Below are 15975 nucleotides of genomic sequence, written 5' to 3'. Positions count from 1 at the left end.
GTGTGTGTGTGTGTGTGTGTGTGTGTGTGTGTGTGTGTGTGTGTGTGGCGATAGGCTGAGGCGACCAGGAAGGGGGGGCTGCAGACAGGCCGGCTCTCCCTACCTGGGACTGGGCCAGCTGTCACTGCACTCTCCAGACCAACACACACACGGTCACACCGCGCAGCCGCCGACACACACCAGCCTCTCACACGTAGGGATTACAGACACATGACAAACTGCCTCCTGCGTGCGCACGGACACACGCGCCTGCACACAAACCGGCTTGCAGATGCTTTTGTTTACAGATGGCACCGAGAAACATGCACGTTTGGATTTAGGCAAATTTGCACACAAACGCTTGAACAAATGTCCCCGTGCAAACACATCTCTTAGTAAACACGGCTTTTAAGCCAGACTTTCAAACTCGCAGAATCTCTTTAAACGCACATAGAAACATCGATCAGAGAGACGTTTTCTTTCGTTTGTTTTTGGAGGGGGGGGTGATGCGCAATGTGTCCCTTTAAATCAGGGCTATTCAACTAAACTGCTCAGGGGGGCCACAGTTACTGAAAGCCAGCAGCTCGGGGTCCGGACATCCAGAGTTATTGTCATTATGTAAATAAACCAAGTATGATCTGTTAACTTTAAACTGGTTTGTTTTGTTGCATTGAATCATAAATACAATGAACAGAAACTAAACACAAACCCAGACACCCCCCCCCCCCCCCCCAAAAGAACTCATTGGTGGGCCGAACTGAAGTAACTCACGTGCCGGAAGTGGCCCGAGGGCCGCCAGTTGAATAGCACTGTGTTAAACGTTAAGATCTGGTCCTTATCACAGAACAGAATGGGTTCATTACATTTTGGCACTAGGTTCACTTTATGTGGGGGGGGGGGGGGTGTAAAGTGTGATTCAAACAGTGTTGGTTAAAAACAATAAAAGAGGAGGAAGAGGAAGGAAACAGACTCCCCCCGGTACCTGGTGAGTGGACGAAGTAGGCAAGGTAGAGATCCAGCTCCTTGACCGTGACCCCGATGTGGTGCGGCTGGACGCACAGGCCGTGGTTGGAGCACTGGGGCGACTTGACCAGCCGCTCGCCGTCCGTGCTCTCCAGGGGGCTCCCCTTAAACAGGATGACCATGACCAGGTCCAGCCGCCACACCTTGTCGGCCTGGCGGAGGCAGTCGATGCGGCGGATCTTGCCCTTCTGGTCGGGGTTGGACAGCACGCAGCAGGGGGGCTTCTTCCCCGTGATGGTGAGCACGAAGTCCTCGCGGAACTCGGGCCGGATGTCTTTGCGGAGCTTGGCCAGCAGTCGCGAGGCCCACTTCTGCTTGATCTCGGGCTTCTCGCCCAGCAGCTCGTCCTTGACGGCGCGCTCCTCGTCCTTGCTCATCCTCTTCTCGTGCTTCTTGAAGTACTTGCGCTTGCGGGCCTGCAGGTTGAACCAGGTGTACGAGAAGGCACGGACATGGGGGAGGAGGGCTTCAATGAAGGGATGAAATTCATCCTGACGGAAGGAAAGAAAAACAAAAAAAATCACGTTTGAAAGATAAACAAAGCGACTTTTAATTTGAAAGAGAAATTAAAATTAAAAACAGTTTTTAAAAATGAGGCAACAATAAAAACACATTAAAATATGAAGCACAGCTGTCGATCGTAAAAACACTTTGAAGTAGAAAATGTGTTTAAATTAGTCAAATATTGCATTTAAAATGTCAACAAAGTCATATATTTATGCAATATTTGTTTTTGAATGAACATGCAGACATGCAAGCACACGGAAAAACTCGTCTTAAATGAAAAGCTGAGCCAAGTTGTGCTCCCGGTCCTCAACAAAAACAACAACAAAGTACTCTGTGGTACCATAATACCTTCACTACATATCTTTGGGCAACAAAGCCCAGATCTCGCCACAGCGTTCCTGTGCCAGAGTTGCCACACATCGGCCGCTCGCCGCCGCCAAGCTTTGCCGCCACTAGACCGCTGTTGAAATGCGCTGCTAAAAGATCAGCCATGGCATTCCCTAACTCTGCTACCGTGCAAAAAAAAAAAAAGAGGGAGCTCCAACCGGACTCACATTTCCACAACAAACTGAACGCAGACAGAAATCACCACAGAAAAGCACACAGCGAAAGGCAGACAGACGGCCTGGTAGTTACCATTTTGCACTCTCATCATAAATTTGGCACAGCAGTTAAAGTGAAAAAAAAAATCTCCTGCACCGGTTTTTTTTTTTTCCCTTCCTCCTGCGCTCCCCCACCCCCAAATGTAAAGAGGAGATGGTTTGGCAAGGAGAAGAGAATTGGCAGATAAAATTTAAAAAAAAATTATTTAAAAAAAAATCTTGGATGGGCGGTGTAAAAAAAAAAAAAAAATTAGCCGAAAAGGCTGCTCGCTAAAAACGGCGGGGCAAAGTTTAAAACGAAAAACAAAAGAAAAGAGCCAAAAATTTACTGCTGTCCAACCAAGATCAGCAGAGGATTAAGAAAAAATCTGAAGAACTAGAAAAATAAATTAACAGAACTGAACTTTGTTAGAAAACGACATCCCTCATTAATAAAACGCCGGTACGATAAAAAACCTCCATTGTGTTTAGCAAAAAAAATTCAAATTAAACCTTAAAAAAAAAATCCTTGGCACTTTGTAATTGATCCCTGTTTTGATCCCTGGGCCCGGCTAACACACACACATACACACACTGAAACACACACAGATGGGGGGGCCAGGGAGAGCAGAACAGAGGGGAAAAAAAAGAACTAGAGAGCCGAATGAATCAATGTTGGACGAGCGCATACGACCGCTGGCAAAGGCGAGGGCTGCTTCTTTTTTCCCCTTTTCTCTCCAACTCTCTCTCTTTCTGTTTCTGGTTCTCGCCGGCAGTCTCTCGTCCTCTCCGTGTTCTTTCCCTAACCATCGCTTGAGCCTCTGCCAGCGCCACGAGAAGGCCCACCTATTTGGCAACGAGACGCCCGCAGCCCAGCCAATGCGTTCTCTTCAAGAGCTGGAAGGGAGGGGAAAAGAGAAAGAGGAGAGCGCTGGGGGGGGAGGGGTTGGGGGGTAGTGACAGGGAGAGCATGCAGAAAAGGAAAGAGGAGAGGGTGGTGGGGTAGCAGGTGGGGGTTGTTCGAGATCCAGATCGACGAGTTCCACCGTGACACGAAGGTAAAGTTCGGGGGAAGAAGCGAGTCTCCTGCAACCACAGCCCTCAGCCTGCCTCCATCTTTACTATGGCTGCCACTGTCACTTCCGTCTCCCCCAAATGCCCCCCCCCCCCCAACCAGCATCTCTACGTCCGCCTCTCTTTACCCCTCTCTCTGCTCGCACAATGCCACCTTGGCAGAGGATGGCAAAGGGAGGACGCCCGCTCCAGCGTCCCCGCAGACCCCACCACCGCCACCACCGGCAGCTGCTCGCCGGTTCACCACAGCAAAACAAAGAGGGGAGGAAAACAAGCCACACTCCTCGCGCCGCACACTGAAAGACGGGATGATTTAGAGGCGCAAACAGCAGAGTGGTTACAGAATTTAGAAAAGAGGGGGGAGGCAGCAGGATTCGCCTCAGCTGCCTCAAACAGTGAAGCAAGCAGCAGATAGAGCAAAGGCATCCACGTCGACCCACGAAACCCTAAATGTGCTTCTTATGCGACGAGTTCGAGCGCCACCGTGGCTCATCGTGAAGGGCGCCATTCAGAGCTGCACCTGCCGTGCTGAAGGCACGAGTCCAGACCAACAGCTACATACAGTATGCGGTGCTCGATAGTGCGACCACAATAAGAGGACGTTTGACCGTTTTAACAAATTACTTTACAGATACTGGATCTGTGGCTGAACTCAGACTTCATGATGTACCAACGTTAGCCAACTGGGCTAAAAATAGTTTGCACTTTATACATGAAGCAGGATTTACTGTTGCACATTTCCCTGGGCAACAGTGGTTAGAGCAGTCGCCCTCGAATGGGAGAGTCGGGGGTTCGATTCCACCAGCAGTCACATGTTGAAGTGTCCCTGGGCAAGACACTGAACCCCTCATTGCCTCCGATGTGTCCCATCAGTGTGTGAATGTGATAAAGCTCTGATTGTTCTTTGTATAGATCTAGTAGAGTGCTGAATGAATGAGGCACAGATTGTAAAGAACTTTGAGTATCTCGATTAGATAGAAAGGTGATATATAAGTACAGTACATATTTCACATTTCAAGACCGTCCCGCGTTAATGAGTTTGGATGAGCTTCTTCCTCATCTTCAGTTTGAAAACAAGCTACAGTCACACCAAACGTGACCTCATCGTTAGAGCCAGCCAGTTCTATAAATCTTTTATCGTCAGGGACTCGTCACATGCCGGCAGTAGTTTAGGCACAAGATGGAAAGAGCAAAATATTTCCCATTTCAGGGAAAACCCCGGTGAAACCGTAACGTTGATTTAATGAGTTTGGGCGAAGATTTCCTAACTTCAGTCTTGAAATAAGCTACAATCACATCAAATCATGCTTTGACATTGAAACTGTACATGTTTGACACAACATGGAAGAAGTGGAAGGTTTCCAGTTCCATGGCTACTAAAGCTCCACACAGTTATTATTAAAGAAAAGGTGCAATAGGAAACACAAAGAAACCAAGCGAAACATTTCCATCCAGCTTTCAAGCCAGAATGATGTGACCGCTGGATTCACACTTCTGTAAAGGTTTTACTGAAAGAGTTTTCTTAGTTGAAGGACAAGAATCAAGATTTTTAAGACAGATTTTAAATAAACACTATATTCTAAGGAAAAGTTTCATCAAATTATAGGAACTGTTCGGTATAAAAGCTAGAAAAACACCTGAAACTGTTGCTATTGGCAATTCAAGACAAGTTTTATGACACAATATTTGAATTTTAAACTTATTTCTGTAGCTTAATTCTACAGAAGCGTATTACCGCCTGCCCTGCAAGAATAAAATATAACCGTATGAACCTAAAAGATGGAATGCTGCATCCTTTCACATTATGTCTCGTTTCCAAAAAATTACACATTCTTTACTTTAAGAAAATGTTTTTAAAATTATGATAATGTAATATTAATGGTCGGCAGTTTTAACCTTGCCATGGTCGTGCAAAGCTCCGCATTGTTCTTTCCTTCAACACTTCAGTAAGCTGCAATAATGACCCCACCACCACCACCACCACCACCACCACCACCTTGAATGGACCACCTGTGCTAAATACGGTAAAGCTAAGACGGTGTAAGATCATACCCTTCCAGAAAATGAACATCTTCCTCACATTACATGCGATTAAATGTCTCCACATGTGGCAGATGTGAAACACATTTTGAACCCTTTTCAAAAAAAATGTAAACGTCACATGAAGGTTTCACATTAACCAAGTTAAACATGTGAAACAAGTTCTGCACCTGTTTACTGAGGCTACCTAAAGAAAGTTAAAATTTAAACACACGTGGAGAAAAACATATACAAGTAATTTAAATAGGGGGTTCCATTTCATACAAACAATTAACAGTTTACATTATCATACTATAATTATTTTATTTATTTGGTCTCACACACACACACACACACACACACACGTATATATATATGTGTGTGTGTGTGTGTTATATTGCTGAAAACTTGCAATGTGCAATATTATTGTTTTATATTGAAAACATAAACTGCAATAAACCTACATTTTCCTCACCTCCTCCATTGGACAGTAACAGCTTGTTAGTTTAATAAAATATATATTTTAGCATGCATGAAACGTGGTTTTAAACTTATACTGTATTTATTTTTCGCCCAGCATTTTCATTATGAGAAAAATGTAATTACGACTGCCAAATAAAAATGTGCAGTACAAAAACAACCAGCTGGATTTGATTTTAAATATATATGAAATGACTTGTGTTTCTGCAGTCCTGTGCAGTGTTGATCTTGTGGTCACTTATTAGGATGATCATTTTCAATATAATATATAATAATTTAACAATATAATGAGCCGTTCTACTACACACACACTCACATTTTTAGTGGGTGTGTGAGGCATTAGTTTCACTTAATATGCTTCAGATGCAGCAAAAGAACAGACAAAAAACAACAGCAACATTTTGATGTTAGTAAATGTCAATTTGACAATAAATATATTATTATTATTTAAAATTTAATGCAAGAAAAACTGAACCAAAAGGCTCAGTAACCCGCTGAACACATTCACCCTTTACACAAGTGGACATTGCGGCCTCCAACTCAGCACCACCTTCACTACAGAACCAGGACCCCCCTCCCCTGCCTACGGGGGGGGGGGGGGGGGGGGGGGGGGGCACCCAGGGCAGGTGCACAGCTTCACCTGCCCTGGGCCCTGTGTCCTGTCTGTACGCCCCTGGCTGTGACCAAAACTCCTAGAAAAGCATGCGCATGTGCGTGCATGCTTGCGTGTGTGTGTGTGTGCAGAACATAACTGGCACCTGAACGGGATTTCTCGTCTGAATTTCACTGCAAATTCAAGCTCCTCTGCTGCCAAAATGCAAATACACCACCATTCAAACGTCAGCAGGACTCGACTACAAGCCTATTCTTTCCGCAGTGGCTGCTTTAGCTTCCACAAATATTTACTTCCCGGGAATAGGTGGATTGTTTTCAGGCGACCTCTCCCCCTGTGTGCACACTGGACCGTCTGCGCTACTCCAGGCCTGCGCTTAGATATAACAGCTAGGATTATTTGGGGCTAAGGTGAGCTTAGTTCATTTTACCTGGAAATTAAATCAGCTTCAGCTCGTGCTGGAGGTGCATTTGGACGTAATTCACCACGGCGCCATTTAGTGCCTTTCACACGAACAGTCCCGCAGCGCCGCTCTCTAATAAACCCCATATTCACGCAATTAAAGTGGTGAATTATTTTCTAACTATCTCTGGATGCTTTATATATATATATATATATATATATATATATATATATCCAGGCCCATGTTAATAAGTTGAGCAAACTCAGCCAAAACAATTAAAAACGCACTTTTCTCTCAGGGCGCTTTTAAATATGAATGACTGGAAGAAAGGAAAAAGAAAAGAGAGAAAGAAGTCAATGACGGACCCTGCCAGGAAGAAATAATTGTACAAAAAGCGACACATTTGTAGCGTTTTCTAAAAGCCCACATCAATTAATACCGGGACAGGAGGCCCCAAAGAGCCGGGGCCCTTCCAGCAACATCTGGAGTCCACAGAACCGTGTTGGATCAGTTCTGTCTGCCTTTACTAAGTTAGCTGTGCAGTCCTTTTTAATAAATAAAAAAAGAACATCATTTGGGTTCAATTTCTTCATCAAAGATCAGAGAAGTCCCAAACCGAGACACAGATTCCATTTAGAAGCTCCATATGTTGCCAGAATCAAACTTTCAAGTTTTTCTGTTAATTTTTAACAAATACTCGACATAAAAACGTACGTAAATTCACTGTATTGTCTGTACGCGTTAAAAACAAGCTGTACATGATAAAATGGACAGAAGAGAGCACAGCCTTCCTGTTTATCGTTAGATTCTCATACCAGGGTTCCCGTTTTCGAGACGAAAAAGTTGTTTACGTGCCCATTTACAGAAAGCCAGGACGTCTTCTTCGTATGTAGCAAACAGTCCAAGACCAAAGACACGAGGACATACGGAGGAGCTGCGGACTGCTGTATGAATATTAATGCACCTGGATGTTTAAATTCAGTAACAAAGATCTTCAACCGTACAAAAACACAATTCTTCATGCGTCAAACTCAAGGCCCGTGGACCAAATACAGCCCGTGTTGCCGCACGGTACACGGGATGATGACAGAACTGACCAGCCGATCGGTGACAAACGGGATTTCACTTAAAAGTAAGAGCTGAGTCCACACGATGTTCTGCTCTTTTTGAAGCCAACGTAGTTAAAAGTCAAATGAAATAAGATATAAAAAACATTACAGTGGCTCATTTATTTGATTTTAAAGTTTTACGACTTGCTTTCAGCGTTATTTTGTGTAAAAATTCCAGAATGGGGTACGGGTCAGTGGTTGATGACGTCAACGGCATCACGATGAGCAGAACGCTGCAGGACACGGAGCGACGTTACGCTCAAAGTGTTTGGCAGTGAACGTAGAAGCAGGAGACTTGGTAGAATTTGAGGAACCACGCCGTGGGTCTGGTGGATACTTAACCAAACCAGACGCTGAGCCGACAGCTGGATCTCAGGAATCAAGTCAGACGAAGAGCGCCATGAGCGAGCACAACGGCCACGTTGGCAACGTGGATCCGATTTTCACCACATCCTTGTCGTTCTAATGTAGAATTTGTAGATTTTGCCGTGCGTTAATCTAAATTTCTAAAATGTGAACACAAAGGGCCATGTCAATCGGGTAGAAGCAGATACGTAAAGAGGAGCTGACTCATTGATAACTTAATACCTTTTCCAAATACCGGTAGTTCTCCGTTTTTTCTGCCTCTTTTATTCCCGTAGTGATCGATGCAATGAGTCTAAGGGCATTTTGACACAACAGGTCACCAGACTTTAAGTTGTAATTGTCACTCTGGAGCTCAAAGAACCAAAATCAGGGGAAACTTTCAGGAAAGTGAAGAACGAAACACCCGTCTGGGTCGGTTTACACGTTTAACTGAACCGCACTGACCCATTTCTAGATGTGAGCCATTGTGACCCCTTTGTTCACGACTCTTTATTCTGCTCAGAAGACTTCAGAACCATCACGAACAACGCCACAGAGACGAGTTTTTTTTTCTCCCCCATTTTTTTTATTATTTAAAATTAGCGTAAATCTTTTAAAAATGTAAGAATGAACCTTTCATGACTTTCTTTCAATTTATGTCAGCTTAAAAAAAAACACGTGTCATTTCATCTTTAAGTTAGAATTTCTCCGTTTGTCGTAGAACCGGAGCGGCTTGAACTCCTGCTTCGATTACGACACACAAGCTAATGAGAGTGAAAAGAGACAGATTTATTTTATTTTATTCACCATTATCTTTTCATTTAACATATGCTAGTAGACATATGTTCAGCTTTTTGTTGATTTTTCTTGCAGCTAATTTGTGTTAAAATGCTATAAAAAACATCAGGATTAAAAGCTGCTGGTAGAGAACAAGAGATAATTAAACGTATTGGATTTGTTATTTAAATAAGCTTTAATTGTCTTGAGAAAGGTTCATATCTCTGTGGAATCCCATCCAGACCTTCACGTGGGGAGAATCTCGTTGTTTTACCGGAAAAAAACATGCAAAACAACATGTCTCCAATTCGTGTTTTTTCTGTTGGATTAGTTATTTGTCAGCTAAAAAAATTTGTCAATTTAAATCTGATTTTGTAAATTAAAAAATGTCTGAGTTCAGCCCTTAATTTAGACTTCTTTTTTTTTTTGGCCCTCTGTGTAAACCAGTTTGGCCCCGTGTTGTAACTTCCTTAACATAAAACTATTGTCGGTTTTTTTTTTATACTCTGAGGGATTACAAGATTTTTCTTAATTTATAAAAATCTATCAAAATAAATAATCTAATACAAACTATTATACAGACCTAATATATTTCTATTTCAAGAATGTTTGCCGAAACCCTGAAATTTGGTACTTTATTTTAAAAACTATATAAATATTTCCCAAAAACCCCACAGTGGAATTAAACCCACCAGTCAGAGGACAAAAGAAATGATTTTAAGTCCTTTTTTTAACAATTCTCTGCACGTCGGAGCGAGCCAGAGAGGCTGCCAGCGTCAGATTAACTCTTTCAGAGGAGAAAAGGCTCTTCACTGTCGACTAAAATAAAGAAAAACTCGACTCATTAGCGCCTAAATGTATTTTCAGTTTTATTTAGATAAACAATGAGCAGCTGAGGCTGACAAATAATTCATATCCGTGTTTTTTTAAATAAATATGCATGAATGGACGTAAGAAAATTGCTTTAATAAACCCAGTATTGAATTATGAGATAAAATGCTTTTAAATTAAAATGAATGCAATTTTATTCATTTAAGCAGAATTCTTAATAATTGTTGTGTTTTCACTATATATAGATATAGATTTATCTTTTTAAATCTGGAAAATTAGCAACAAATAAATAAAGAAAAGCAAAAGGATCTTAAAAGGCCTTCCTGCCTCACTATATTAATTTTGAATTCCTAACAAAATGTTTATAAATCAGAATTATAAAACTGGTTGAGGTCTGTTCATTTTCTTTCCTTTAAAAAAATTAAAAATAAAAGGTAAGCTTAATCAAAGGTTTGACACAGACTGAAGCATTTTATCTCAGTGCGATCAGTTTTTCTGCTCCGACTGTTTAATCTGAAGCGTCCTCTCCGTCTGGACAGAAGTCTGCGCGACTCGTCCACGTTTAGGAAGAACTGGACAAACTTTTGAGCCGCTCTCTGACCCGGCGGCCGGCCTCTCGGCTCCGCGGCTGCCTGACCTCGCCGCGGCCGCGCTGCGTCTCATCAGGCCAATTAGAGCGGCAGTCTGCGTAACCCGAGGGCCCCCCCTCAGATGCTGGGGGCCCTTCATTAGTGCAGCTCTGCGTCCTCTTCTGTCCAGCTGAGCGTCCCTGACCCCGCGTGGAGCATCCCCCCCCAGACTGCTGACATGGAGCCAGGGCAGGACGGGGCAGAGGAAATAACAGACAGAGGAGGGGTGAAGACGACACCAGAGGCCGGTGTGTGTGTGTGTGGGGGGGGGGGGGGGGTCTTCACAGACCACAGCTGGATTTCAGCCTCGTACGAGTGTAATAAAGTGGAAACTTGATGAAAAGGCGAACAAAACAAATTAAAGTGCTTCCATGGTCGTCCAGGGTTTAGAGATTTTAAAACTTGCTACCAAAGGCTGTTTGTGTTTATGTGTTTGTTTGTTTATCTGTTAGCAAAATATCTCATGAACCACTGGACAAATGTTAATAACACTCTCAAACAGCATTCCCTGGATAGACGTCCACAAACGATTGAAGTTTGGAGTCGACCTCTTTCAAAATGGCCACCGCAGCTAAATAAAATAAGCAAACACAAAGATGTCTTCACCTCGGTCAGTTTTAAAGACACTAAGCTCACCATCGGTGTGGTAGTTGCTGAGAGTTGTCCCCGACACACAGCACTAACTTTTTTTTTTGGGGGGGGGGGTCACCACAGTGAACTAAGTCACACGAAGACTTGGCGATTGTTTTTACACCGGATGTTCTTCCTGACTCAACCACAGACACCGAGCTGCCACAGCCTCTGAGTGGAGCAGAAAGTGGGGGTTAAGAGCCTTGCTCAAGGGCTCAGAGTGGGGCAAATGAGGTTGGAGGCAGGTGTGGGTGTTTCACCTTTTCTACCCACATTTTTTATGTCGGTTTGGGGAGTCGAACTGGCAACCTTCCGATTACATGCCCACCTCCTCTAACCTCTACACCACCACTCCCCAACACAGCAATAACTGATTGTGCAAAAAAAATATCTGCCATTAACTAAGGAGTCAACTGTGTTTGTTAGCAAAATATTCCACAAAAACCACTGGACAGAATTAAATTGAATTCTCAGAAAGTAATTATTCAGTGAACGTCTACAACTGATCCACTTTTAGAGTCAACCCTATTCAATATGGCTGCCTCAGCAAACCAGCCTTCACAGATATTAGGCTAAATCTGGAGTGGTAGTAGCTGAGAGTCACGAGATCTCACGAGTCTGCACGAGGTTGCACACAGCGTTGTTAGTCTGAAACATGCAGATGAAACAAACGACATTAAATAAATGCAACTCAAAGACAGAGCGACACTTTCTTTTCTCGTCCAAGTGACGATCCACAGAACTCAGATACGATTTGCACTCCCTCAACTTTCCCAACCCTCAACTTACTATGTGTGAAAAGTCTGAAAGCAATTTGTGGCAGCTGTGCGCTAATGTGCCAGGGGTGGGCCGACGGTTGGCTACGCACGGCAAACTTCGATCCCACAAAGATAGTCTGGCCCAGAAAACAATCCTGGTCCTTGAACCGAGGCTGCGTTTGAGCAAAAAGTGTGAAAATCTAACATCAGTTCACCAGAGGTGTCCTTGAATTCATGAGCTGAAAATGACTAACAGGACCTGGCATAAAGAAAAGGTTCTGATCTGTAAGAATGTTACAAGCAATATCTTACCTGTTGTAGATAGCTCTTTAAACAACACTGATTTAAAGGAATCTGTGTTTCCCCTACCGTTATCCAAGGAGGTCACACCGCCCTGTCCAAAGAACCAAGAACCCTGCCTAGCAAACTGCCCCCCCCACCCTATCTTGGTCGACAACTGACGGCACACTGCCATAGCGCTAAGCTAGCAACATGATATACAGACATGCTAGCTAAAATGCTACAGACCTTCACGCTGAACCATTTCCGGTCGACAACTGCCGGGACAAACAGCGCACAATGGAGGAGCGTGCACTAGTGACCTAAGGGAAACACTGGAAATTGAGTTGGCAATAAGTCTGATGACTAGGCCTGTTGTGATAAAACAATAAATCAATTAATCTCATGATAAATGAAAATGATCAACCTCATTTTAATTTACCGGCCTTATCGTTTCTTTGTGTCTCTCTCTTTCTACTGAAGACACTGGATGACTAAAAGCTCAACTCCGGTGCTCTTCACTGACCCCTCCCTTTCTCTTTTCTCTTTAAAATCTATTTTAACCACCTAAAATTGCGTTTTTGGATCGTTAAATGCAGCTAAACTGAGAGGCTAAGCTAACAGGCCGAGCTCGGGAATAAACCTCTGTCTTGTCGTAACTCTAAAATTCACGGTTGAAAATCGTGTCTTCATGTAAAGTTGTTTTTCTCTGCAAAAAGAAGCTGAGAACTTGTTTACTGATATTTTTTTTTTAATGAAAGCTTTGTGTGATAAATGCTATGCTAAAGAGCTCAAATCACAGCGAGCGTCCGCCATGACACCATGTCAGCTCGTGTCATGTCAAGGGCCCTCCCTCCCATTTTTCTTAAGACACGCTGTGCAAATATCCATCCTTTGGTTCAAAGAGTCTTATACTGCCATCAGGTGGTCAAAAAAGGTACTACACTCCAAACAAATCAACATTTCTTCTAAAATTTGACAATTAATTATTGTTAAATTTCAAACAATATTACATTTATCGCAATAATTTCTGAGACAATTAATCGCCCAGCAAAATCTGTTATCGTGACAGGCCTACTGATGACAATGACAAAAGCTAATGCCTAGCCCTGCAGCTAAGGCCGAAACAAATTGCAGCCATCTTTAAACGTCAATCTAAAACAAAAATTCATAGTTTCATAAAATTGCTACTTAATAAACTTTTAAACTGACGTCAGTTTCACATTGCGCGATCATTCCAGCAGAAACATTGTGAAATAAAGTCAGGAAGAGTCCAAGCTACATCAAAGTGCTACAGCTAGCAAGTAAATCTTTAAAATTTGTTCTCTAATCAAGCCAGTGTTTCCCCTAGCGTTATCCAAGGAGGGTGCCCCGCCCTGTCAACAACACCTGCCTACTGAATTGACCTTCACCCACAGGTCACCCCCCCCCCATCAACAGCTGCTGGCACTAACATAGCACAAAGCTAGCTGTGCACAATGCATACGTGCTGGCTAAGAAGCTACAGACGTAGCACTCTCTCTTCTCTTTCCACAATCCCGCCGGTCAACTGTCCGCACGAACGTAGCGCAACTGTCCTCCGACGATTCCAACTCCCCCAGCCCCACCCCCCGACGAAAATCCCAGAAGACGAGCGTGCCCTGCCAAAGCAACTGACCTAGGGGAAACACTGCAATCTGCTCTGGCCTTGGCTCCGCTCGGACGAGCTAATGGCTAGTCTCAGTGATATCTTGCAACAGGTAAGATAATAATTGCTCGTAAACGTTCCACAAAACCACACTTTCAAACATCTGATTGCTCTGAGCACGTGAAGAGAAGCAGACAAGCCTTGGTGACTCCGGGCTACATTGTTTTGGAGATTTCTTTTTGGTAACGATGTTTGCTCTCGCCTGAGGAGCAGAAACACGAGTAGAGGCCTGCAGACGCTGCTGGGTGATGATGGCAGGAACGAGCTGACAGGGTGCTGCTTGTTGGACACACAGAGTGTGATCTCTCCTGTGAAACAAAATCACGGCTCGTGATTTAAAACACGAGGAAACATCTCGTTTTGCATGTGTTCAACTGACTGGCAGCACCACACCAGCCACGATGGTTTTCTCACAGCACAGCCATTTTGAAGTAGGGTTCAGGGCAAAGGTTATACAGTTAATATCTTACCTGTTGTAGATAGCTTCTTGATTAGCTTCAGTTTGAACAAGTTCAATTCTGAGCAGACTAAAGAGCTAACGGCTAGTCTGCCGTGTTAAAACACAGATCCTGCAGGTCTTACGTGAACTCAGTTTCATGCACCTTTACATCACCATCTAGTGCAAACAGCAGCAGCTAGCTGTAGCACTTCTGGTGCAGCCTGGAACACGTCCAGCAGGACATTTGTAATATTTTTGCCAGAATAATCATGCGATACAAAACTGTCTGCTGTGCAAAAGATTATTAGTTGCACTAACACAGAATTCTGAAGTTTCCGAGTTGTTTTAAAAGAAGCTAAATCTTCTTGGAAAATTGTTTTGAACGACTCTGATGTGCATTTTGCACTAGTTCATGCAAGCGATACTATTAATAACATGTATGTCACTGACCATCTCACGTTACACAGTGTGTCAAGAGGTTGACTCCATGTGGCACCAGAGGTGCTACAGCTAGCTGCTGCTGTTATAACCTCAAATTCTCTGTGAAAAACCTTGAAATATGAAAGTGGTTTAAACGTTAGCAATATTATTATTGATAACTTTTACTACGTTTTCTAAGTTTTACTTAGCTGGTGTTTAGTTTATATGAACTGCTCAGGCCTTTTGTAGTTTGGAGCAAGGGCGCCACTAAAGGACGGGGGAGTAACGACAATACCCATCACTTTGATGCCTGCTGGATATGGGCACAGTGACTCCCCCCAAAAATAAGTGAGTAAAAGAGAATGGATGGATGGTCATCAACTGCTCCACTTTAAAACGGTTGGATTATTCCTTTAACGATGTTAAAATTAATCAGATAATTGTCATTGAATTAGGTCTAGATTAAAACCAGAGGAGACCAACTTGATCCAGTTTGTCTGGTGGCAGCTGGTAATTTTCTACTCTGCTAATAAATAAATAAATAAATAAATAACAGCTCTATAACACGATGCTCCTGGTCTACAACAAACATAATAATTTAGAAACCCCAATCTCTCTGATCCTGAATTCACGTTTCACTCTCATGGAAGGTGATCCATTTTTGATGAAGCTGTGAGGTGTAACGTCTCATCACACGAACGGTACGATGAACAAAGTCTGAGTCCCGTGACCTTTGATCTGCACGCTCCGTTCGTCACAGGGACTCTGATTCATCAACACGCTCCGAGCAGAGGGGTGTTGCATTAAAAGAGCCTCTCTTTGCATTTGGAATTTCATCATGGCCTGAAATGAAAAGGATCTTCAGGTTCATGTGTTAACTTGCTGCTCGGCAAAGCTGTAGGGCTTTACTCGTCTTTTCAAAGAGACCAGTGTGAAATGCCAAAGTCAGCCTTTCACAACTGCCGGGAGAAAGAAGTGAGCTGAAACAACACGCTTGTGTTTTTAAAGCCGAGACGCTCGGGTCTGTCGCCGGTTTTCAGGTTAAGCTCGACCGAAACACCGAAAGAACGGGTCCACGGTACGTTTTCAGCTTTGTCGAGTCAAACGTTTGCTCCATGAACGCTCTGTGAGTAATACAGCTGACGTTGAGGTTCACGTAGATTTACGAAAGAGCACAAACACACCTCAAAGAGTTTGGCTGGTGTTGGATTAGATTATAATCTACCTAATCCTGAAGCAAAAGAGAACCTAAATCTGGTTTATCCACCATGTTTCTGGTTTCAGTTTGAGCAGAAACAACGAGGTTATCGACAATAACTTCCTTAAATTGTCAAGATGATATATATATACAGTATATATATATATATATATATATATATATATATATATATA

General features: G+C 43.3%; 1 protein-coding gene across 3 annotated transcripts in view; it reads right to left on the bottom strand.

Annotated features, from left to right (window-relative positions):
- Positions 1-15975, bottom strand: part of nfixb (nuclear factor I/Xb) — a 210646-nt gene that overhangs the window by 141555 nt on the left and 53116 nt on the right. For 2 of the 3 annotated variants that reach the window (XM_037688832.1, XM_037688830.1), the window contains one exon: positions 962-1493. In XM_037688832.1, coding sequence (XP_037544760.1) covers positions 962-1493 — 532 coding nt within the window. Of the gene's footprint in view, positions 1-961; positions 1494-2145; positions 2165-15975 lie in introns of those variants that run through there. The other variant, XM_037688831.1, reaches the window with a different exon arrangement.

The sequence above is a fragment of the Nematolebias whitei genome, chromosome 15, assembly GCF_014905685.2.
Source record: "Nematolebias whitei isolate Nwh7 chromosome 15, NemWhi1, whole genome shotgun sequence".
Taxonomy (NCBI): Eukaryota; Metazoa; Chordata; class Actinopteri; order Cyprinodontiformes; family Rivulidae; genus Nematolebias; species Nematolebias whitei.
Note: the sequence above shows the minus strand (reverse complement) of the source record. Positions and strands in the feature narration are given on the sequence as shown.